This window comes from Exophiala oligosperma, assembly GCF_000835515.1.
Source record: "Exophiala oligosperma strain CBS 72588 unplaced genomic scaffold supercont1.6, whole genome shotgun sequence".
Lineage (NCBI taxonomy): Eukaryota > Fungi > Ascomycota > Eurotiomycetes > Chaetothyriales > Herpotrichiellaceae > Exophiala > Exophiala oligosperma.
This window is the reverse complement of record NW_015622823.1, coordinates 1,011,277-1,034,188: the sequence shown is the minus strand read 5'-3', so window position 1 is coordinate 1,034,188 and position 22,912 is coordinate 1,011,277. Positions and strand designations below refer to the sequence as shown.

Sequence of the window (22,912 nt, the reverse complement as noted above, 5' to 3'; positions counted from 1 at the left end):
CTGGAGGCATTTTCACATAGCAGGAAGAGCTCATTACTATCACACAGCGAGTAACTGTTTGATATAGTTTCGCACCTTTGAGCAACAGGATATTCACCGTTATCTTGACTCACCGACAGTCGAAACATTCAGTAGGGATGAGGGGAATCACCACCGGTCGGCTCACTTTCCCAAACAGCGGTTGGCCTTGGCTAAGCACGAGTTGAGTTAACCGTCATTTCAGACGACGAAGCCTGTGACTCTTTCCGCTGCCCCCGGTTGTGTTGAGTAAAAGGTCCTATATATGTACCTAGGTACGGTAGGTATACTGACGGCTCTTGAAGCTTCAGCATTCGTCAAAACGACAATTTTGCCCACGGGCCACAATATATGCCTTTTGAATTGCCGAGTGACAATAGTACGGTACACCCCCGCCGTGTGGCGTATTCTTACACCTTCCTGTACGAATCCCCTGCTACCCCGGAGTTTGACCGCGAAGAGGGCAGGTGAACAAAGGTCAATCTCATGATCACCCTCAGACAGTCAATAGCCGAGCCCGAAACTCACGAGAACACGTTTTTCCCCTGTAACTCGTGCGAGATACATTCGTCGGTCATGCCGGTGGCCGGACAGCCGGAAACGGTCTCGTCCTCCGAAGAAGGTTCCTTGGGTGATAGAACAAGAATCTACCAAGCAGGCTTAGGAGCGCCAAATAGCAGGCCTTCGCGTAGGCTTAGGTCTGACATGGAGCGTGCGACAGATCATGCGATTCGAATTGCCGACAAAATAGCCACAGATTACTGAAGTGACCTGCAACCTCCGGCTAATTTCAATTGCCTTTGAACACTTGGCTGTGACATTGTCATGCCGATCGAAGCTCAAAGAGGTTGGTGCACAGACGGAAGCGAAGAGCAATCCCCCAGCTCTCCATACAGACCCCGGATCATGGCAAGCCACTAAACCCCATGCACGCCCATGTGCTTCAACCCCGACCGACACCGACGGCGTTCTGTCGCCGTGACGGAGGCGCTTGGATTGTTGTCACAGTCGACTGTATGCCTGTCTCTCCATGATTTCATGGACCCCGCAAACCGATCGTCTCATCATTGACCCGAGCAAGGCAAGCCGGTGCAGGGGAGAAGAGTACAAGAGCTACCAGGATTGCTCCATCCGCAGGACTGGTTCCGCTCGAGCTCTTCATCTTCTTCTTCCTACCTTGTCGTTGTGAGCGCAGAGTGGCAAACTAAAGAGCTTTCCACCTTCATCGATCCTACCCTCATCAGATATCATCAACCACGACCACTCTTCGGGAACCCTTCCATACGATGGACACCCAGGCGTCAGATGACAAGATTACCGATGCCGCCCTCATTGGCGAGAAGGTGGGCATCTCGCACGAGGAGGCAATGCACTGGGGGGAGTTGACAGAGGAGGAGCTGCACATCGAGAAGAAGTTGCGCCTCAAGATAGACATGCTTGTCATGCCTCTTGTCATTCTCGTCTATCTAATGAACTACATCGACCGGTACGCCATGCCTCACTCCACCACGCCCATGTGGAACACTCATGCTCATGTCGTGCTACAGGAACAATTATGCGGCCGCTCGATTGCAGGGCCTAGAGCAGGATCTACATTTGACAGGGGACCAGTACCAAGTCGGCTTGAGTATTCTCTTCGTGGCATATGTGAGTTCAACAATGTGAGCTTTTGAAATGATAAGCCAACTGATCGCCGCGCCTAGGTTCTGATGCAAGTGCCTTCGAATGCTCTGCTCAATTATAGCGGTCGCCCGTCGTGGTATCTGGGCTTCTTCGTCTGTGCATGGGGTCTCGTGTCTGCCCTGACCAGCCAAGTAAGCACCTATGGACAGATTGTCGCCTGTAGATTCATCCTCGGACTCGTCGGTAAGGCAACCCCCTTCACACCTATACCAAAGCATTCGCATGGCTAACCTTTTACTCCAGAGGCACCATTCTTCGCCGGTGTGCTTTTCTATCTTAGTGTAAGCACCGGCACCTTTTGTCAATCGCACGCAGCTATACCGTTACTGACCAATTGAAAACAGAAATGGTACACCAAGGGCGAACTCTCCCTGCGCATGGCCATCTTCTATTCGGGATCTCTTATTTCCGGTGCCTTTGGCAATCTCATCGCGGCAGGTATTCTCTCAGGTCTGGCCGGCGCCAGAGGCATGTCAGCCTGGCAGTGGCTCGTACGTTTTTCCGCCCTTCTCTCCCCATCTTTCCCTTGCAAGGCGACTAACAGAAAGAAACCCAGTACGTCATCGAAGGCGCCATAACATGCTTCATCGGCGTGGTCATCATCTTCGTCCTACCCGATTTCCCCGACACATGGCGTGCGCTGAGCCCTGAGATGAAGCGTGTCGCGAACCGTCGCCTCGCCATCGACGCCGCCGAAGCCGACGTGGACGAAGCCGGTGGCATGAGCCAGATCCGAGGCATGAAGCTCGCATTCATGGACCCCAAAACCTACATCCTCGCCATCGCGTACCACGGCATCACGGGTGCCGCAGGGTTCCAGAACTTCTTCCCCACCCTCACCGCGACGCTCGGCTACAGCCACATTGTCTCCCTCCTGCTCGTCGCGCCCCCGTACGTCTTTTTGGTCTTTTACTCCTTCTTCCACAGCTGGCTGTCGGACCGCGTGGGCAACCGGTTCTGGTTCTTCATGTACCCCATCCCCATCACCATCGTCGGCTGCGTCATCTTCATGACCACCGACAGCTTCGGCCCCCGCTACTTCAGCCTGTTCCTCATGAATTTCGTCTTCGCCATGAACGCCACCTGCTACGCCTGGATCAGCAACGCCATCCCCCGCCCCCCCGCCAAGCGCGCCGCGGCGCTCGCCTTCATGAACAGCGTCGGCAACGCCGCCAGCATCTGGACCCCCTTCACCTACTATGACAGCCAAGGGAAACACTACCCGGTCGCCCTCGGCGTTGTCATTGGCTTGTTGGTCGTGGGGGGCCTGAGTGGCATCGCCCTCAGGTACGTGCTGGAGAAGGAGAACAAGCAGCTCGCCAGGCTGGAAGACGACAACATACAGCTCTCGGAACGCGAGTTGGCTCGCTTGAGAAAGACGGCCGAGATCGAGGGAATCGACATCGCCGCGGCACGGAGGCTGCAAAAGGGTTACCGCTTCATGATATGATGTGATTGTTGCCTCTCCGGAGACAGCAAGAGGGAGGTAAAGAAAGGGGCTACTTTTTTCGCGCTCCTCTTCAATCTTGTAGTGTCTGTACTGAGACACACAACGGAGTGCCTCTTCCACCCTGTTCTCTCGAGCAGGAGCATGACATACCCATCATGAGCGGGAATTGAAAGGGAGATTGAGAATAGGGTGAATAATGGCATGGACAAGACTTTTTTCTGTCCTTGTCTTCCAAGATGGCAAAGCCATGGCAAGCTTTGATACCTTTAACAAGCTAATTTGTTAATCTAAATCTAAACACACGCAAACCCGCCAATTCAGCATCCGCAGAGCCGCCCTCGTTCCGCTGGAAATTGCATGCGTGCGTGTGAGAGTATAATACTTCAATCTTTGATATCCGAGCCCGTGGGGAATAAAAAGTAACTACACACAAGGCACATTGCCACCCGACATCAGGCAGGTGATGATAAATCCGTACCGAACCAGCGCCATGCTGCCCCCATCCCGGCCCTCGTTCTGGTGTTGAATAGCAATAATAGACGTACAGTTCCCATTCCAAAAAGCAATCGTCCGAGTTCCTCCATTCATCGTATAGTCGACTCATCCTCAAAGCACAACATCCCTGATTCTTTTGGTATCAGAGTCCAAGATTCCAAAGCCCTCCGTCCGCATAGAAACCCATTAAAGCTGCGCTACAGGCCACAAGTTTGTACTGTCATCGCTCGCGAGACCGACAACCATATGCTTCGTATCTCGTGCGGCCCAGTCAAATCAAGGATTCTGGTCTTCTTCCTCGTCCTCGTCGTGCTCCCTCTTCGTGCCGCGTCTCTCCAACTTTTCACCCTTGTCCAACAACTCCATTAGGTCCGCAATATACGCGCCAAGTGGCTTATTGAGACTCAGGTTCGTGAAGAGAGCATATTTGTGCACGCTAAACAATTGCTCGGTGAGAGTCTGACCGTCCTTTTCGAACTTTTGACCATGCTTGCTCGCGAAGCGCGCCAAGTTACGCAGGATCATGACACTCATGTAGGAAATGCCATATGGATGCATGTCTGCTCGATCGAAGCCGGTATAGTGGATCGAGTGCTTCACCGAAGTTGGTTCGGGATCCTTCGTGTCGTAAGCAATCTCGTGAATGATCTTGGCCATCTGATCCGCTCTCTCTGGGATGTGAACAGACACATGCTGTGCCAGTTCCCTTATCGACTTGAACGCAGCTCGGTGTTTACACAAATTCCATCGACACACAAGTTGAGCAGGGTCTTTGGCAATAAAATGGCCGTCCGTCGTTCTCTGAACAGCGAGGTGGTCACTGGTGATGTGAGCGAGCAGCCTCTGCCGGCTAGAGTACCAGCTGCTACACATGTGCTTCAAAGTCAGGCGGCCAGTCTGATCCCTCTCTGGCGGACCATTATGCCACAAACACTTGAAGTAAGGCTGGCCATGAAGGCCAACGAGTACTCGCCGGGGTCTGATGCCTTTGATGATGAATCTCGACTGGGGTTGCATCTGGATGACCTGTGCCTGCGCATGGGTAAACGTTATGGACACATTCTTAATAAAATCTGCAGCCGCAATCGGCCCATTGGGCAGAAATCGTTGTTGATAGGCTTGCCAGATAGCAATCTGCGTAATTTCATCAGTAGGAGATTCTTCGAAGCAGCAGCGCAGCCACCGTGAGGATCTCTCTGGCTCGCGGAATTGTAACAGCTCGGCATAGAGCTCCCCTGGGACTGCCGGTATCGTGCATACAAGAGGGGACTGTTTGGCTGCTCGACCAGCCACTATTGATTCTTCTTCAACCAATGCTTTGTGTAGTAGTAAATGAACTAGACGAGGCATCATCGATGAAAGAAGTAAGGGCCTCTTGGTGAGTAGCTCAATATTGTTTTCTGGAATCGCTGTGTACGCGTACAGGAAGTCGAGGACTGCCTCCGCCAGCTCATCGTCGTCAATAAGAGTGAACGAGAATAGTCGTTCTATTGTCGGGACAGATATATCCTGTAGGCGCTGGACTTCTGCGATCTCGATTCCAATTCTTGTCATGGCACGAATGACTGCTATAAGAACTGCGCGGTCTCCTGATAGAAGATATGGAATCAGCGACACGTATAGAGGGTCCTGTGAGTCGAGGGCCCAGTATCTGGTGACAAGCTCCAAGATCTCGAATGCAGACTGCTTGTATTCGACTAATCGTGGCTGATCCGGCAGATTGATTGCAATGACTAGCAAATCTTTGAACAATGGCATCTTAGAAAGGAAGGACGCATTGTCGGTGAGGGTCACCATATTTCGGATGACCAGGATAGCCTCGTTGAGCCTTGAAAGTTTCTGTGCTGACTGCGCATCTTCAACGTCTTCGTCAGTAAGACTTGTTGAAGTCTGCTGAATGCGGTGCAGCAGGTCTTTGGTGCCAAACGCGGCATTGAGTGTGTTGATAGAATTTTCGCGATCGTCCTCATCGTAAACAACTTGCCACTTTACACCATATACAAGATCGCTTATTTCCAGAGCCTTGTCTAAAAGAGCTTCGGCCAAGTACGGGAAGCCTTCAAATTTGTACTTGTCACCACGCTCGTCAGATACCTTGACCAAGTGATGCAAGGCAAAAACCTCCTCGGAGGGAACCTTCGATCGAAGTCCATAAAGACAACGTTGGTAGATATTGGGACCATTGAAGAGGCCTTGCGGATAGACAATCTTTCTGGCAACGTTGGCATCGACACCAGGCAATAGCTCCGCGTTTTTCTGGGCCTCTCTTAGCTTCCTCGGATCTTTCTCCAGCTCTTTCTGAGCCTTCAACTTGGCTTGATTGGAGTACCAGAGTGGATCATCGCGAGGTGTCTTTACTTGCTGCAGAGTCAAAGGTCTGCCCAAATTCGGCTGGTAGTTCTTATACCAGTCGAAAGTCGGATTGAAAGGATCGCTGGCAGTGTTCTGATAGGTCGGTGGCTGTACTGGAGGTGCAGAGGGGGAATCTGTGGCTCGAACATTGCGAGTCCGCGTTGGTTGCAGGTCTGGCTGGTATATCTGGGTGCGCTTGGGATCTTGTCTGAGGTTGCCTGTTCGTTGGTGTCAGCATTGTCCGATGCTACAGCTCGCTGTGCAGAACATGCGGCAACAACTTACGACTTGGGTATCTGCTTGCACTTCCTGCGTCTTCAGGCTCAGTCTTCTCACGCCTCGGCGTCTGTTGATCATCTTCTCTGTCTTGAGCGTCCGCAATGCCATCCACTTGGGGGGTCTCTGGTACGTGAGCCGGGGCGTGGGGATAGTTCTCTAGGGTCCTAGTCCGCAGGTTTCCGCCCTTTGCGCTTAGATCTTCCAGAATTTCCCTCGGCGGTGGTTCCTCGCCCCAGTACGTCGATATTTCGTAGGCACTGTATGAGATATACTCAGTCAACTTATACATGTTTCTCTGGCTTGGCGACACCAATTACTCACGCAAGATTCTTGTAATAAACAGTTTTCAGCTGAAATGTCATAACAGCTTCGTGAGTTTTCCCTATGCCAAAATCCTTGCATAGTGTTCGCCATTGCATACGTTCTGCAGAAAGCGTATCATAGCCGCCTCGAGCGATGACCAGCTTGTAGAGCTTGTGGAGGGATATAGGGCGACCGCTGACTTTACCATCACGGTCGAAGTTGGTGCTGCGCGAAGAAACTGTGAGCAAGCTAGAAAAGAGATGTTGCGATGTTAGACGTACCCCCTGCGTTCATGAAAGGCCGCGACATCGTTCAAGAACTCCTCCTCGTCCTCAATGATTGTGTGAAGTGGAGGTACCATGGTTGCGCCGGCTTGCGGTGTCGATGCTATGCGAGTTAAGGGTTTATCGGGGTGCGAGTTTGTTGCCAACGCCGGCTGCGCTCATTTCGGGACGCGTTCTGGGCGAGGTTTCTTGGTATGAAGTAGCAGGGAGTAGAGAGGGCTTTGACCCTTGATGGCTACTCTCCCAAACGAGACGGGGTATTCTGACGAGGGTTGGACAGGTGAATTGTGGCTTCCAACGTTTCTTTAACATACACTTTGCACTCAGTCGCGCACTTTGCGGCTTGATCCGCGCGGAGTTTCTTTCCGGCTAAGTTGCCTAGTATGAGCTCGCTAGTCTGCTCTAGTGTACGAGTACGCTAACTATCCCTCTCCAGACTTCTTACTAAGTTGTTCTCCAGATATTTGGTCTCTACGAGTATCATCAAGGTTTGCAATTCTCTTCTACTCTTGCGACACTGTACAAAGTGATACTGTTATCAATCTCCTCCTCCTCTGCCACCATTGTCTTTGTAGTTTTTTTGAAGCATACATCTTTGATTTCGTCCTTGTTCTGAATTGCTCTGCTTATCTAGAATGCCTTCTCAAATGCTCTCCCAATCTCCTGTGTGTCTTCCGCTGTCCAAGTTTTCTTATGCTACAGTTTCAGCTGAAAATGTTGCTCCAATACCATGGATTCATATATCCGCTAATAACAGGCTTTTTGCTGTCTTCGAAACGAGCTCAGTACGGGTTGAAGATGGCTGCTTTGAAGACAGGCAAAAGCTCAAAGTCTTGCAGGATCCCGAAATCATGGTATTTGCACCCAGACTAATTTTTGGTCCTTCGATCTGATTCTCAAAACTCATACGCTGACAGGAAGAACTGGATCTGAACGTGCTCGCGGCCGAACTGAATCGCTCCATGACCCAATCGTCCAACATGATACACAATGCTCAAATACCTGCAGTCGTCGTACTCGTCAAAGTGCCACACATCGCATTCAAGTACCCTATGGCAAATGGCCAGGTGATGAACTCTTGTCTCTCAAGCCTTCTCTGCTCACTATAGCGGCAGTTTCGACGCTTTCAGGTCAAATTCACATGTGATGAGGACTACGATGAAGCCATGAAGATGCTGTCTCGTGCAAACGTTCCTACTGTTGCTTCGGGCTCATTTCCTACCCAACCGAAGCCACATCATGCAGCTTCAGCAAACCAGCTAACACCACATGATTCTGCTTCTCAGAGAGGCTTCTCTAGCAATGCCTCGACGACTTACGAGCAACAACATAACTCTGTGAGTGTTACGAATACGTCTAATCGAATTTCTTGTCCATCCCTTTCGGCTCAAGTGTCTATGGCTCCTCCAACGTTCGCCGCGTCAGCACTCGGAAACCCACAATGCGACCCATCAAAGCCAACATCCCTTCATGACCAATTGTTGCCTAGCCTGAGCCATAGGCGACAGCCCGCAGGACCTCATTCACACGGATCACTGAGCACGGCCACTACGCTCGTAAATAACAGAGACCGACCCGGGATACACAACCCGCGCGGCCGTCAAGACATGGACAATTTGCTGCCGACTGCACGACCACAAGGCAAGAACAACTACGCCAATGCTCCTCGAGGCTCGACCGTTGACCACGAATTCAACTTGGGTCTACCACCGAGAAGAAACCTACCTTTTCCCAGCGTGTCTACATTACCCAATCAGGTTCACTCCGCAGCGATTCCCCAGGCCAACGTTTCTGACGACCAACCCAGAACCTCCGCGGTACCAACAACAACATCGAATTCAACGCGGAACGAGGCAATTCCCCCACCGTCTCCCAGAGTCACAGGCAAACGCAAGCGCGTCGCCCCGAAGAGTACCACGGAGGCTGCGGGTGCAAAGAAACCACGAGCACCTGCCAAGAGCAAGAAAACAGCCTCCAGACGCACAGCAGAGGGCGATCGCCCAGTCCCGACCGTCGAAGAACTACTCAAACAGCCAGAACCGATCATCACACGTCGTTTGACCCGCGCTATGAGCATCACGAGTGCTCAAAACGATAAGGCCAACAATCCACCACAAACCCCTCTACCAGTGCCAAAGTCAAATGGTGCCGAAGTTCCAGAGTCTGCAAATCCAGCACATGACGACACTGGCCGCTGCCCAAGTCTTTCCCTCGGCAGTCCATCACGACGACACACTTTACGATCGGCCTCTCGAGTGTTGTCGACGCTAGAGATACAAACAGGCACTACTCGACCTCAAACCACTACTATTGCCGCTGCCGACACACTTGCCAACGACGAGGGCGAGCGCATTCGTGACCGTGACACCTATCCATGCACACCCGCCGACCAGATCATCGACGTATGTACACCTGCCTCTCCATCCGTGCCGCACCTCGAGCCCATGGTTATACGGAATGCCGTCGACAATACCACCAACACCGCAGCAGACGACCCACAAGGACCACCACCACCACCTATCGATCACCTTGGAAATCTCGGGCTCGACACCAATGTCAACATGGCCATGGCCTCCTCAACCACAAGCACGAATAATCACCCAACAAACAACAACAACAACCCTAGAGCTGAACCCGAACCTGCCGGGACTGCTGCGCCCGCTGACCGAGCAGTGAACCACGACGACACCTTGGCCGGAGAGTTCCTCTTCGCCGACCCGACGTCGGCACAGGCTCTGGCCGAAATCGACGACTGGTCCCGGCTCCCTCCCGCACAGCGCAGAAGCGTCCTCCGGTCCCACCTGGCCAGCCTGATCATGCAACCGTCCTTCCTCAGCCTATGCCGGGATCTGAGCGCCATGTGGGAGACGGAAATCCTCATGGGGAAGATCGCAAACATGTAGTAGTAAGCAGACAGCGCCGGGGGGGTTCAACGAGGGAAATTCTTCGAGAAATGTGCAATAGTCATTGTTAGACATTGGGGGAACGAAAATGCAGGGCGCAGACGCATCAGAAGAGCTACTGCCTCTTTACTTACCCTAGCAGGGTTTCCTGAGAACATGCGCCGTCCGTTATGTTCGTGTTGTACTTCTGTTGGCAGAGGCACAGAATATTTTCTCTTTCTTCGTCCAAAAAGGAACAATGTTGTATCTTCCGAATACATGACGTTGTAATCGTCGACGGTGCGGAAGAACTACAAACACGAGGCGACATGATAGAGAAAAAGAGACGTGTGAAATTGGAATTCAATTCCCCAATGCTGATGCCTCCAAGGCCTCCAGATGGAACGCCATGAAAACAATGCTTTATCTAGCTAGCTGTGCCTGGTCCAATGCTCGCTCATATCAATAACAATGCCCACCTACCCGCCAAGTCACAAAAATTCTGTGCATGATGACCCGTCAAAAATAGACTAGCATTGTACATACGAAGAAGGCATGGTAACGGGTCGAACGCGCCGTCAGAGCCTCTTTCGCCCAGCAACGATACCTTTTATTCGGTATTTGCTTTTCTTCAATACCGCCTTGATCAAAATCACGGCCCTCCAAGAGACGAGGCCGCCTGCGAACACTATACCGATCGCGCCAGTGGGTATATGTAAACATTTCGCTAATGGCTGAGAAGAAGAATGCAGGATCAAGCTCGAACTCCAAGATGAAACCCGAGCCGATATTGTATGCTTTGAAAAGTAAAGGTGTTCCTGGTTCCAAAACATTGGAAATGCCGACCATTTACGTGGAAATGCCGACCATTTACGTTGGAGAAGATGAGGTAGGGGTGTGAAGAATACACTTGAGCGTTTGGATTATTCGTAGTTTCGTTGCCAATCAATGTGTGGCTTCTCCGTATCGGAATCAAAGTAGATGAACTGTTGTCATCAAAGTCGATCGTTCGTAATGAAGAGAAGGAAAAGGAATGGTGCCGAAGAAATGGCTGTAAGGACAAGTAAAGTTGCAGAGAGGTTGGCTGATTCGATGAGTTACAAGGAGTAACAGGCAGGTGAGCCAGAGACCAGTTGTGTCTCACAGGGATGACTGTCTCCGGAGCTCTGAGAACCCCATCGCTAAGAGGATGAATAACATCCTATGCCAGAAAAATGGTACAATGATGACGCTCCCAACGCCAGGCTAGAACGCAATTGATGTCGGAAGAAAATAAAAACAGCCGCTAATAGGAAGCCATGCGATGGTTCATTCCACGGAGAGCCCCTAGATTCATGCGTGGTCCGGCGACAGGGGTGAATTCCACATTCATATCCAGATCCATATCGCTGTCGAGTCGACTTCGACCCATAGCTGTAGGACTAGAGTCAACCGAAGGGGAATGTTGGCCAAAGGCAAAGGTCTGAGCTCGAACCAGTTTGGATCGTTGTTTCACCTTCCCGAGACCACGTTCACAATCAAGAACGTGTTCTTTGGCATCCATTTCAACATAGTTCTGCGGGAAACACCGAGACCGGTAGTCCTTAAAGAATGTACTATAGCCCCCGTCTAAGATATATACCTCGGGATAGGTCAAAATAGGATAGCAGTCTGCATTGACAGTGCGATCTCTGTTGCGGATGAATTTAGCCATGAGTGGTGCACGGTGAGCTGAATATTCGCAGTGGAAGATTAGCAATGCCTTCTTGGTTGGTTCAACGTCGAAGAGCTGAGATGAGAGTTGTTCTTTGTCGTTGAAGTTTACGGCACCTTCGATGTGGCCGCCGTTGTATTCGTATTCAAATCTGCAGTCGATGACGACAAGCTTCTCATACGAATGGTTGAAACGACCATCCAGGACTTCAATCATGGTTTCCTTGGTGATGCGTGGTAGGGCACCAGCTTCGCCGTCAGGGATGAAATGAGGAAGTTGAGGTACATGAGGAGCTTCGTTGTCCATGATGGACGGCAATAAAGGAGGGGGCGGGCTCATTCGTTCCTTTTCACGCTTCATGACATCCTCAGGATGCTCAAACATACTCAGTGACCGGCGGAACTGCTTGCGAGGGCGCACAGAAGGATTTGAGCCTTTCCTCACATGCCCTCCGATGGGAGACCCAGTGCGAGAAGTTCCAGCACAGACGCCAAAGCGAGGCCGTGGAGCCGCGAAGGCAGGAGGGGGGAACCGAGACGCTGACTTCTCTTGAATTGGCGAATCGGCAAAGATTTCAGAGAGAGACAAGGAGGAAGAGGTCGCTGGCTTATTATTCATGTAGTCGGTGAATCGAAAGGGTGGAGCCTGACTCTCGGGTGCAGGTCGTTGAGGTAATGAGCCGGTACTAAAACCCTTCGCTCTCGACAGCGACGGTCTCAATGGACCCGATCTTCGTCGTTCCTGAGGCACAGGGAGAACATCTGATGGTGAGTCAAGAGAGGTTGAAGAGGGAATGGAGAACACCGGTGAATCCATGGGTGTAGGCTCTGGCGTGGGGGATTGAAGTTGGATTTCTACCGCTCCGAAGGGTACCTTGTGCGGCAGAGGTGACATATCCATATCCATTGCGTCCTGACCTCCAGGTGAGGACGAAGGAATAGGAGGTGTGGTGAGATTTACTGGATGTGTCAGTCTGACGGGCAAGCGAAAGTCTTGAACGTCTGCTTACAGTGCCCATCTTGCCCTGCAAAGATGCTGGTATTGGGGAACAGTGCCCTCCGCGGCGTTGGCAACTGAGGGCTAGAGAACGATCAGTATCAGCTTTAGTGTATCTTTGTTTCATAACGTTGGCATACCTTTGATCAATATGGAAATTTTGGGACAGGTCAGCAGCAAGGCTAGCAGTTGGTGAAGAACCCCGGACAGGCTTCAAGTTGAAATAGTCTATATGGGATCTCTTCATTGACAAGTCCTTGAAATTGAAGCTGTTGTTGGCGAAAGATGTCGCGGCCAAAGAAGCGTATGAGGAAGAGCCATCGGGTCTAAAGCCACAATGGCCCAGGAATGCTGGAGGCTGCATGGCCGCCAACGGTGAAGAAGCCTCAATCATGATGCCGAACAAGCCTCTCTGATCTCTTGCCCTCTCTTACACAATCATGGTACCACTTGAATTGTACTGGGGTATGATGCAGGTTCTAGTCTCGTCCAAGCAAAGTTCCACAAGTCGTCAAGGAAATTTAGAATTAAGAACGCCTCGTTCGCAGTCGTCAGGGCAGATGGCTTCCACACGTAGGTCGAGTAGGGTTCATATGCTCATGTTCCCGTGCAACAGGTCAGTGAAGCAACGACGGTGTCGTGGTGGTGGTGCTGGCGGTACCGGGCGTGCGGTAGCAGAGAGGAGGTGTAGTTGAAAACGGTCAAGTCAAGTAAGACAGACCACCAGTAAGCAGGTGGACGTTCTTCCCTTGACAGCCAGCAAGAATGTTCGATAAAGAAGAAGCCCTGACCTGCAGCTCGGTGGCTTATGGAAGGGAGGAGGAGGGACTATGAGAGTTTTAAGCAGACTGCAGGTGAAGGCCCAAGTTGTTGCTGGGCAGCATTGGGGTTGGTGAGGAGCGATGGAGGAGCAAGCGATGCAATGCGGAGCCTTGGCTGCGAATCCAGAAGGAACCGGGAATGGGTCACTTCTTTTTTCTGACAGCTGCTATTGCTATGCGAGTGGGATCTGTACGAATATGTGATGGGGGTAGTATTAACGGTCCAGCGAGAATGGTCGCACGGTAACTGCTATGACCGTCACACAGACCAGAGGGCAATAAAAATGGTAGAGAGATATCCAGAACCCAGAGCCAGGAATCCCCCCTCAAGTACCCGAGCGCTACCACCTAACAAAGCCCATAAGCACATACTGTACGGCAGCCGCTGGTCGGGGCGCGTTCCTTACCTACAACCACGAGCCTTACAGGTACCATTGCCAGGCTCTCCACGGCCTAGAGCTCCCCACTAATCATGGATGTGGTAAGGCTAGTTTTTCGCTGGCCCCCGCCGGTAGTTCAGAAACACGGGCAACGCACGCAGCCGACTTCTTCCAAGTCTCGTTTCATGAAGCAACCATGCCGACCACTCAAGACCCAAACCAGGCCATGCTGCGTGTGCACCGAATGTCCACCTATGTCATTGCTGATACTGGTGTTATTACTTTGGCCCTGCTTGTGTGATCTTCTGATCATCCGTTGATCCACAGGTACGAGCGGGCTCTATTGTGACCGCAATGATCTCGATCGAAAATCCTCTGCTCGTCTATCCGAGGCGCCTCTAACAGCCGCCCATTTGATCACAGCTGATCACAAACAAGGTGGAGATGTGTTAAAAAGCCTCTTTTGGGTAGACTAAAAGACCTTGTCCAGTTGACAGTGCAGCTGAAGGCCAGCTCTAGGATGGCTCCGTACTTGACAGGGTTCTTACGCCATGGCACGAGGTTGCCCTGTGCGATAACCGATTTCATTCTGCCTATCACAAATGCCACTTTGGATGTCAAACAAGTCAGCTTTCTCTTAGGAGTCCTGGTGAGGCGCTTGCTATGTCATCATCCCGCTGTCGACAACTCCTCCCGAACAGGTGCATTGCACGCCGAATGTCAGCGCGTGCGGAAATCACATAGCGCTTGGAATGCTCCAAGCACAAGGCTTGTGCAAGTCTAGACACCTTCTATCATCTATTCTGGGGACATTCTGGGCTCGACTTGAAAGCCTCTTCCATTCCAAAGACTTTGAGGCGTCAAATAGTTGTTGAAGCTGGACAGCCGCCACTGCTTCCCATCACATGCAGCGAACAGAAGGACATGCATGTTTGGGTCAAGAAATGGCGCGATTAAACTCGTCTTATCAGCACTTCCTCACGCGGGGCCGTCGAATTCAGCATGGTTTAAGGCCTTAGCTGCTTCATCGTCTCGCTTGTGACAGGTTTAGCCCACGGCCAGTCGGTGTGACCGTGCTAGTCAACTTCATCTCTAGAGCTTCATTGACCTTTTAGGCACAGAGTCAAACCGCGGATGAAAAGCCCTTGTCCAGCATGAGGATACCTAGCTACGGCCAAGACCGGATTGACTCAAATTCGCAAGTCTTGAACGGGTCCTTCTTATCACCAGCTTCGTTTCACTAGCCTGGATTGTTCATGGCGGGTGAGGCTTTACCTCTCCAGCCCTTGTGCTGGGTCGGTCTGAAAGACACAATCCAAACTCAATCCCTCTTCTGTTGCAGTTACCGGCACACCAACACCGATGAGACGTCATGAGATCAAATTCTGAACTCCCCGATCCCTGTTTCCGTCAATGATGAACTCACATGGTTATCTCTGACCGCAAGCACAACGCGTGGGATCGAGATCGCGATGAAAACAACACACCTCCTCCTCTTCCTCGCGTAATGGTGTTGCAACGATGCATAACTAGGGCTGATCAAGAAGAGGGGCGGTTACAAAGCTCCGAATTGAAATCAGCTCGACTACAGGCTATCTTCCCCGCCCACTGCGACACAGCCTGAGTCCGGGGAATTGCCTGGTGTGACTTTGAAGCTACTCTTGTATCTCACTGCTCCGGCATCCACGACGCGACTCCAGCGAAGTTGGTGTTACTTTGATAGGCCACCAACCTATGAACCTCGTCTCCCATGTACTGATGCGAAGAGTTAGACCTCAAACATCGAGAATTTGCTTTTCTGACATGGAAAGCGGTGCAGATCGGCTTGGGATGGCTTACAATTTCCGTCTACCCTCGGCCTTCTTGTGGCCTGGGAGACGTGTCGCCAAGTCTGAGCGTCAACAACTGAACGCGCTACAGTCGCCTGTCCACGTGAGCAGAATCCAAAAAGCGAAGCGGGCTTCGCTTCAAGTATGAGCAGCTATGGATTATTCCCATTTCCATCATACGAGTACTGTATGTACATACTCCTGTTCATACTATGATCACTTGGGTGGCGAAAGCCCGTCTGCCATACCGCACTGTCCTTCGATCCAGCACCCTGCTTTAAGCCATGTTCAAGCCATCAATTGTCAATTTGACTTGACAGAACGCTTGAGACCGGGCTTCACAAGCATGTTACTTGACACCGTGTGCCCTGAGCGTGGGCTAAGTGAGCCTCATGCGCATTGATTTTTATCCTTCTTGAACCCTGAAAACCACCTGTACCCCCGGTGCCACCCTCTTTGACAGCTCATAGAGTCGGGAGACCAAAAGGTCATGGTTGCCGCTGTCCCTCAAGTCTCTCCATTCTCGGTCAGGCCAGACCTCAGGAGACTGTTCAGAACTTTCTTATATACCCATTCATTTACAAGTTCTTGAGCTGCCAGTTTCTTTGCCTGAGCATCACCCAAACCCCATCGCCGCTCCGAGCGATAAGTTTTCGGTGTCAAGCTACGATGATCTTGTGTTTCTGTTTGCAAATGCTTGTGGGCCATTCCACTGACGAAGGATTTGGCACGAAACTCTCTCAGAACTCTGTTCAAAACCCTGCAAGGCTCGAAGAGAATTACTTGTACTCTTGCAGCCTCCACATTATTACAAAAACCATTCGCTAATCTTGCACCCAATAATAATAACAGCGGCTCATCGCTACCTTGGTCTGTGAACCGGGGGGAAAGGCTTCAACGCTCCCTCAGGGGTTTCGATGAACCGATGCCAGATTTCCAGCAGCCCATCATTTGGCGCCGAAAATAGTTGACAGTGTCGTCCACAACCAAGTGAACATACATGATTGCACAGATGCTACCCCCAGGGATGCGTGCAATAGACAGAAGGTAATTTCAAGGTGTGTTACACACCCTCAGTCAGTTTTGCCTGCGTCATCAACAACGCGTTCGTTGGATGTTGACGCTAATTTCGACGCGTCGGGAAAATACGAGATTTTCGCACCTTGATCATGTCTATATAAACACAATGACGTCAAAGGCACGGAGATTCCATCGTGGTGATCGCGAACTCCACACCAAGGGGCCGCCAGGTCAATCGAGCACGCAGATCGAGCGTGCATATCGAGATCGAAGTTCAGCCTTGCATAACATCGACCGATATGTGTTTCAATGGTTCATTTCCTCACCACAACAACGACGTCAGACACAACCAAGTCGCAGTAGATATGGCCTGATTTTCCCGGATTCGAGCCGTGGCAAGTGGTCGCAACGTGCCCCCTCCCCCCCCGATGACCTCGTGAAAGGGCGTACTCGGACCTCTTCAGCGGGAGGATACGATAAGCGAAACATGATACAACATCCCGCCATCGAAGATACGAACCCCCCGTCCATGAACCATCTCATACGAATAGTCTCCTGACTCCTCATCATGACGGAGTGGTTGTTGCTCGTGTCTTTTTGAACCTCCCGGACCACCTCCACGCCATGTTTCCCAGTCCGAGTCCGTAGGAGTAACGAACGTCACTGATTATTGATGCACGACATGACAGCACACACACCTCTACAAAACACACCTACACACGCGATGAGCACAGTCCTTTGTAGACGACGTGTTTTTTTTTGCGCACGGTAACCATATTATGACGTCCTGTATCCTGTATCGAGATCTCAGGAATTTCAACCAAGTAGATGCACGAGTCATCCGTTTACAGGAATCTGATGCCACCCTTTGAATCGAAGGTGTTGTTTTTATAACAAGAGAGATGAAAATGTGATTGTCGACGAAACAAACATTGAACATTTGTCTACAGGTCGAGCAATAATAGAAGCAAAACTTCATGAAAACAATCGCAAAGAGTTACGCACAATCGCAAAAGATCCAAAAAAACAAAAACAATACAAATCATTGATAAATAAATACTGCTTCTTCGTTGAAAGATTATTGAGCACAATTCAGTAGGCTTTAGTAGATAGCCTGTCAGCCACTGCAAGACACAAAGAACTATTGAGCTGTAATTAGTCTGAAGCCGTATGTCTATGGTGCCTTTTGAAGCAAGAGCACGTACGCGGCGTGGAAAGACGTCGCGGGTACGTACGTGGTGTGTGAGAGGTATGCGGCAATCCCTCCCCAGGTTCAGCTGGGGATGATAGCACACGTCAACCAGGACAGTGGTGGGAAAATGCGGGAGGTCTCGATGGCTGCGAATCATAGCCCCTTTGTCAGCGAGGAGTGTTAGGGAAATCGCCGGTGAGAAGTTCTGAAGAGGCACTCGAGAGACAGCGATCAGACCGCACCAATCGGTCGCCACAAGGTTAGGTATTAGAGCCAATCGGTTAACATGATCAATCACTCGTGGGAGTAGTAGCCAAAAGCAGCTTTTCTGCCTTGCGTTTGTAGGATTGAACTCGATCAATTTTCGTATTGACGTAGGAAATTACCGAGTTCAGATGAGTAAAGTCGCTGGCAGAACACTTCCACCACAAAATATCATGAAGCCAGCAAAGTCACAATCATAGCAGGTGACAAGGCGCCATGTCCTAAGAGCCCAATCGGAATGACATGAGAGAAGAACCACAATAACTCGCGAGACCTGGGATACCGAATATTACAGTAGCACTCCGTCAAATGTTGCTGTTTCGGGAAGGTCGAGCCACTCACTGCCTCCGACTAGACATCATTTTACAACCTCACGCACTCGTATCCAGCCTTATGAGGAGGGGCAAGTGGCATTGACTGTTTAGCTGATAAATGCTTTTAGAGAGATTCTTGCGACCAGGCAGACGTGTCCAATCCTTGCAAGATCTTTTACAGGGGCGCAGCATATTACCTCTTCGCTAGGTCGAGCAGCCTCTGGATGCGTTAGCACAAATCTTCTCTACGTCGCAGCAGAGATAATTCTTCTGGTCAGATAGTATGGGTCGTGACACCATTATGTTAGCCTCTGGGCATCAAATGCCTCTTGTAGGCTTTGGATTGTGGAAGGTTCCTGCAGACAAGGCCGCCGATATCGTTTACAATGTGAGTGTCTCAAGACACCTTTTTTCACACGTGGCGCGCGCGCGATAACACGGAAGCGCGCAATAGGCCATCAAAGTAGGATATCGACTGTTTGACGGGGCGTACGACTATCAAAATGAAAAGGAGGCAGGTCAAGGTATCAGACGCGCCATCGAGGATGGACTCGTGAAACGCGACGAGATATTCGTGACCACGAAGCTGTGGAACAACTACCACCAAAAAGACCACGCGGTACAAATGGCGAAAGCGCAGAACGAAGCATGGGGTCTCGGCTACATCGACCTGTACCTGATTCATTTCCCCGTGGCGCTCAAGTACATTGAACCTGAAAAGTTGAGGTACCCAGTAAGTTGACGCTCGTTGTTCCCAAAAAACACACAACGACCGTTACGTACAAAGGCACCAATAACTGAGGGAAATTCCTGTCTACATATAGGCGTGGTGGACGGATGCAGAGCACAAGGCCATCGAAACGGCACCTATACCCCTCCAAGACACCTGGCAGGCCCTCGAGGAAGTCGTCGACCTGGGGATCACCAAATCCATCGGCATCTCGAACGCCCAGGCTCAGACCTTGTACGACATTCAAAGGTACGCGCGACATCCGATCTCGTCGCTGCAGATCGAGCACCATCCTTACCTCGTCCAGCCCGAACTCGTGGAGCTCGCCCGGGAGGAGAACATCGCGATCACGGCCTACTCGTCGTTCGGACCGCAGAGCTTCTTGGAACTACCGCCGGCGTTTCGAGCGAGGGCGAAGGATGTCCCTCTCCTCTTTGACGTGGATATCGTCAGGGAGGCGGCTGCGAGGGTGGGCAAGACGCCTGCGCAGGTACTCTTGCGGTGGGCAACTCAGAGGGACATTGCCGTGATACCAAAGTCGAACGATGCCACTCGACTGCGGCAGAATCTGGAGGTTAGAAATGACAGCTTCACGTTGACAAGTGACGAAATCAAGTCGATCGGCGCACTCGACAAGGGATTGAGGTTCAACGACCCGGGGTTTTATCTAGACAAGCCGTTGCGGATTTTTGCATAGAAGATCTGGCCCGTTACCTAATGATTTCTACAACCTGTTTTCTAGCTCTCTCTATATCTCTCTCTATTATATCGGAGGCTGGTCAAACACAATACATGAAAGAAAGAAAAAAAACCTTCATGGAAGGATCTCCTGATCGTCGACTATCATGACCTTTATGCTGCTTTGGGATCGATCCGCACAAAGCTTCATCGCTTCGGTCGCTCGTTCCAAGGGAAACTTGTGCGTCACGAGGGCGTCCAAGTCCAGCACGTGCTTGTCCGACAGGGCGTTGATGCCGGCGGGCCACGTGTCGTTGTATCGGTTCATGAACCTCAGCTGGATCTCCGCAAGGCTGAGGTGCATAAAGGGCAACCTGTCCATGAGGCTCCGCCCCACCCCGATGACCATGACGATCCCGGAACGTCGACAGGCGTACGCGGCGGTGATGACGCTCGATTCGATCCCCGTACACTCCATGACAGTCGACGGCGCGTTGTATTCATTTTCTTCCGGGATCCCCCTCTCGACGTCGCGAGTCCCGCTACACCCGAACAAAAGTCTAATCTCTTCGGCGCACTCGAGGGCCGTTTTGGACGGCTGCTGGTGCTGCTGCCGAACGAGGTACGTCTTGACCCCCGGGACGAATTTCCTCGCAAAATCCAGACGCGACTCTTCGATGTCGGTGATCACAATGGGCCACGCTCCGGAAGCCCTCACCGAGGCCAGGGCGATCAGACCGATCGGTCCGGCACCACAGATCAAGACCGGCTTGCCGATGGACACCGACCCTCCGCACTGTCGGATGGCGTGGAGGTTGACCGAGAGAGGCTCCAGGAGGGCCCCCTGGACGAAGGTCATGGCGTCCGGGATCTTGTGGCAGTACCGAGCTTCGTGGGTCATGAAGCGGCGAATCGTCCCTCCGTTGCAGACGCCCAGAAATCGCACCGATTCGCACAGGTTGTACTTGCCCGACGTGCAGAGGAAACAAGTGTGGCAGGGGAGTTGGGGCTCGATGGCGACTCTGTCCCCGGGCTTCAGGTGGCCGACGGCCGACCCCGTCTCCAGGACGACCCCGGACGCTTCGTGGCCCAGGATGTGAGCGTGGTCCACGGTCAAGGGTCCTATGGCGCCTCGATGCCACAGGTGCAGATCCGATCCACAGATTCCCGTCGCGCGGACGTGTATCAACACCTCTGTCGGTGAGGGTGGCGGTATGGGACTCTCTTCCACGCGAACGTCGTGGTCGGGAGTGACGTAGAGCGACGGGTTTCTGTATCGTCCATATTTGTGCTGCGCGGGGTTTCCGACATCATCATTGCTCACAGGGTTAGGGTCGAGGGCCAGCGCTGTGGTTACGGCCGCCGCTTTGATCTGGTTTGCGACGACAGTCTTTCCGGAGGCAGCAGTAGTCGGGTATCCATTAGTAGTGGTAAGCTGTCGAGGATCCGCTACAACGACAGCCGAGGGCGACATTCTCAACTCTCCCTGCGAAGGTTGTGCCTTGTAGTCTTCAGTCCGCGTCACTGATTCCGTTTGCTGTGCGAGGGAAATCAAGTGCGAGTTACGAGCTTTGGGATTGAAAGTTGGCCAGAATCATATTTGCAGGACACCTAAAGGTCTCGCTGTCTTTTTGCCGCACTGGTCCGGTTATGAATCGAATGCTGGAATACTTTGGTGTCGACGACGAAAACAGCCTGGATGTAAGATGAGCTGCATGAGATTGGTTCGGAGAAACATGGCTCGTGGGCGATGGTTGACAGGGAGCTCTGCCCCTCGCTGGTTGTCTGTAGAGAAGACGACTGACTGCTTTGGGAATGTCTTAGCACTACTTGGTGTGTGATCAACCCAAACGGGTGTATGTAGCCTATTTCTAAGACAAATGCTTTGGTTGGAAGACTACGCCGCGAGTGTGGGCTACAAGTTATCGCCTTGGGTGGCCTCGAAAGAACCAGCTCAAGCAAACCCTGGTGGGTAAACTCCCCCCTCCGGTCATTGTTCAGATTCTGCTCTTACAGCTTCCAATTTCGGTGCCAATTTTGCCCACCCCGAGCCACGACTTACTTTGGGTTTTCTTTTGTTAGCCACCGCCAAAAGAACAAGTTCGATGGTGACCTCCTCTGATGCCAAAGCGAAACGATGAGACCGTAGCCCCCACCCAGCGTCGTGTTCGAACAGGCTGTCTCACGTGTCGCAAGAGACGAAGAAAATGCGACGAAGGCAAGCCGACGTGTCAGAATTGTGTGGACAAGGGTCTTGTTTGTCGATATGGCCTAAACATCACCTTCATCGACGGAACCACCGCGACGACATCTTCACACAGGCCGGCGCGGCGACAGATCACGAGCCAGTCCGCAAAGGCAGCCGAGATCAACACTCAGCCCACACACCTTCAGGACTCCGGACCATCATCTGCTTTGTCGAATGATGAACCTGTGACGACTGTGTTGTGGTCCGAGCCAGATGCTTTCCCAACCCGAAACTCGTCGCGGGCACCACTTACTACTGATGATGAACCACTTGATCGCTTGAACCTGTTGTCGGCAGAATCACCGGTCCTTCGGGATTTTGCTGCTCAGGCGAACACGCCATCCTCCCTTTCGCAGCATCGGCTGCCCGCGCCGCCACTTGGTACAAGTCCCGGTTCACGATCGAGCCAAGCTGACATCGCCGAATTGGATCTGTTGACGTTCTACCGCTATCAAATTGCCACCCAACTCGATCTGGGAGTGGGGGATCCTTATTTCGGCGTACACGTGCTCACGCGAGCTTTGTCCGAACCCTTCTTGTACCAAAGCATCCTCGCGCTCGCAAGGGCCTACGGTGGGAGCAAGAGTCGACATGGACATGATGTTACTGATGAGGAACCAGATTATGCCGCCCAGGCGAATCGGGCAGCCCTCGTCGCCGACCATGAAGATAGCATCACAATTTCTACCATGCTGACGCTCAGGAAATTCCACGACGTGCCTCCTTATCTATGGCACGAATGGATGGCCGTCACCTTTGGAAACATCAACAGTCTCGAACTGATGGATCAGTGCGTCGACGAGCAATGGCAGCTGATCGCAAGGCTCACCCTGGCGGCAAGTCTAACAGCCGCCCCTTCTTCCTCCTCCTCCTCTTCAGCAAGCCACCGCATTGACCTGTCGTTCATTCTGCGGCGCGCGAGGCCAATGATTCCCGACCAAATTTTGACGCACCACCAGCAACTTCAGCAAGTTCTTGTCAACCTCGCTCGCGCAGCGTCG

The 22,912-nt window shown here is 51.9% G+C and overlaps 5 protein-coding genes across 5 annotated transcripts; 2 read left to right on the top strand and 3 right to left on the bottom strand.

Moving 5' to 3' along the window:
• Positions 1–268: 268 nt before the first annotated feature.
• Positions 269–3,463, top strand: PV06_06816 (uncharacterized protein). The gene is made up of 6 exons (XM_016407978.1): positions 269–1,504; positions 1,566–1,665; positions 1,722–1,884; positions 1,945–1,982; positions 2,046–2,192; positions 2,258–3,463. The coding sequence occupies exons 1-6, from the start codon at positions 1,305–1,307 to the stop codon at positions 3,149–3,151; spliced, it is 1,542 nt and encodes a 513-aa protein (XP_016261458.1). The 5' UTR covers positions 269–1,304; the 3' UTR covers positions 3,152–3,463.
• PV06_06815 (uncharacterized protein) lies at positions 3,462–7,155 on the bottom strand. Its single transcript, XM_016407977.1, has 4 exons — positions 6,862–7,155; positions 6,599–6,805; positions 6,284–6,534; positions 3,462–6,216 (listed from the first exon to the last, which is right to left on the bottom strand). Exons 1-4 carry the CDS (start codon positions 6,939–6,941, stop codon positions 3,923–3,925), a joined length of 2,832 nt encoding a protein of 943 aa, XP_016261457.1. The 5' UTR covers positions 6,942–7,155; the 3' UTR covers positions 3,462–3,922.
• Positions 7,156–10,093: 2,938 nt separating this feature from the next.
• On the bottom strand, positions 10,094–13,273 carry PV06_06814 (uncharacterized protein). The gene is made up of 3 exons (XM_016407976.1): positions 12,576–13,273; positions 12,449–12,519; positions 10,094–12,398 (listed from the first exon to the last, which is right to left on the bottom strand). Exons 1-3 carry the CDS (start codon positions 12,827–12,829, stop codon positions 11,032–11,034), a joined length of 1,692 nt encoding a protein of 563 aa, XP_016261456.1. The 5' UTR covers positions 12,830–13,273; the 3' UTR covers positions 10,094–11,031.
• A 5,265-nt stretch (positions 13,274–18,538) lies between these two features.
• PV06_06813 (uncharacterized protein) lies at positions 18,539–19,682 on the top strand (the record flags this gene model as incomplete). The annotated part of the gene is made up of 3 exons (XM_016407975.1): positions 18,539–18,643; positions 18,710–18,988; positions 19,080–19,682. 3 exons carry the CDS (start codon positions 18,539–18,541, stop codon positions 19,680–19,682), a joined length of 987 nt encoding a protein of 328 aa, XP_016261455.1.
• Positions 19,683–19,760: 78 nt separating this feature from the next.
• On the bottom strand, positions 19,761–21,137 carry PV06_06812 (uncharacterized protein; the record flags this gene model as incomplete). The annotated part of the gene is made up of 1 exon (XM_016407974.1): positions 19,761–21,137. The coding sequence occupies one exon, from the start codon at positions 21,135–21,137 to the stop codon at positions 19,800–19,802; it is 1,338 nt and encodes a 445-aa protein (XP_016261454.1). The 3' UTR covers positions 19,761–19,799.
• Positions 21,138–22,912: the final 1,775 nt, after the last annotated feature.

Excerpts from the sequence above, each read along its gene's own strand:
- PV06_06816 (XM_016407978.1), top strand. The coding sequence starts at position 1,305 with ATGGACACCCAGGCGTCAGATGACAAGATTACCGATGCCGCCCTCATT. Across the intron at positions 1,885-1,944 it reads ATTCATCCTCGGACTCGTCG|AGGCACCATTCTTCGCCGGT; the intron begins GTAAGGCAACCC and ends CTTTTACTCCAG. Across the intron at positions 1,983-2,045 it reads GTGTGCTTTTCTATCTTAGT|AAATGGTACACCAAGGGCGA; the intron begins GTAAGCACCGGC and ends AATTGAAAACAG.
- PV06_06815 (XM_016407977.1), bottom strand. The coding sequence starts at position 6,941 with ATGGTACCTCCACTTCACACAATCATTGAGGACGAGGAGGAGTTCTTG. Across the intron at positions 6,806-6,861 it reads GCCTTTCATGAACGCAGGGG|CACCAACTTCGACCGTGATG; the intron begins GTACGTCTAACA and ends TTCTTCGCGCAG. Across the intron at positions 6,535-6,598 it reads GTTTATTACAAGAATCTTGC|TGCCTACGAAATATCGACGT; the intron begins GTGAGTAATTGG and ends TATCTCATACAG.
- PV06_06814 (XM_016407976.1), bottom strand. The coding sequence starts at position 12,829 with ATGATTGAGGCTTCTTCACCGTTGGCGGCCATGCAGCCTCCAGCATTC. Across the intron at positions 12,520-12,575 it reads AATTTCCATATTGATCAAAG|CCCTCAGTTGCCAACGCCGC; the intron begins GTATGCCAACGT and ends ATCGTTCTCTAG. Across the intron at positions 12,399-12,448 it reads TGCAGGGCAAGATGGGCACT|TAAATCTCACCACACCTCCT; the intron begins GTAAGCAGACGT and ends TGACACATCCAG.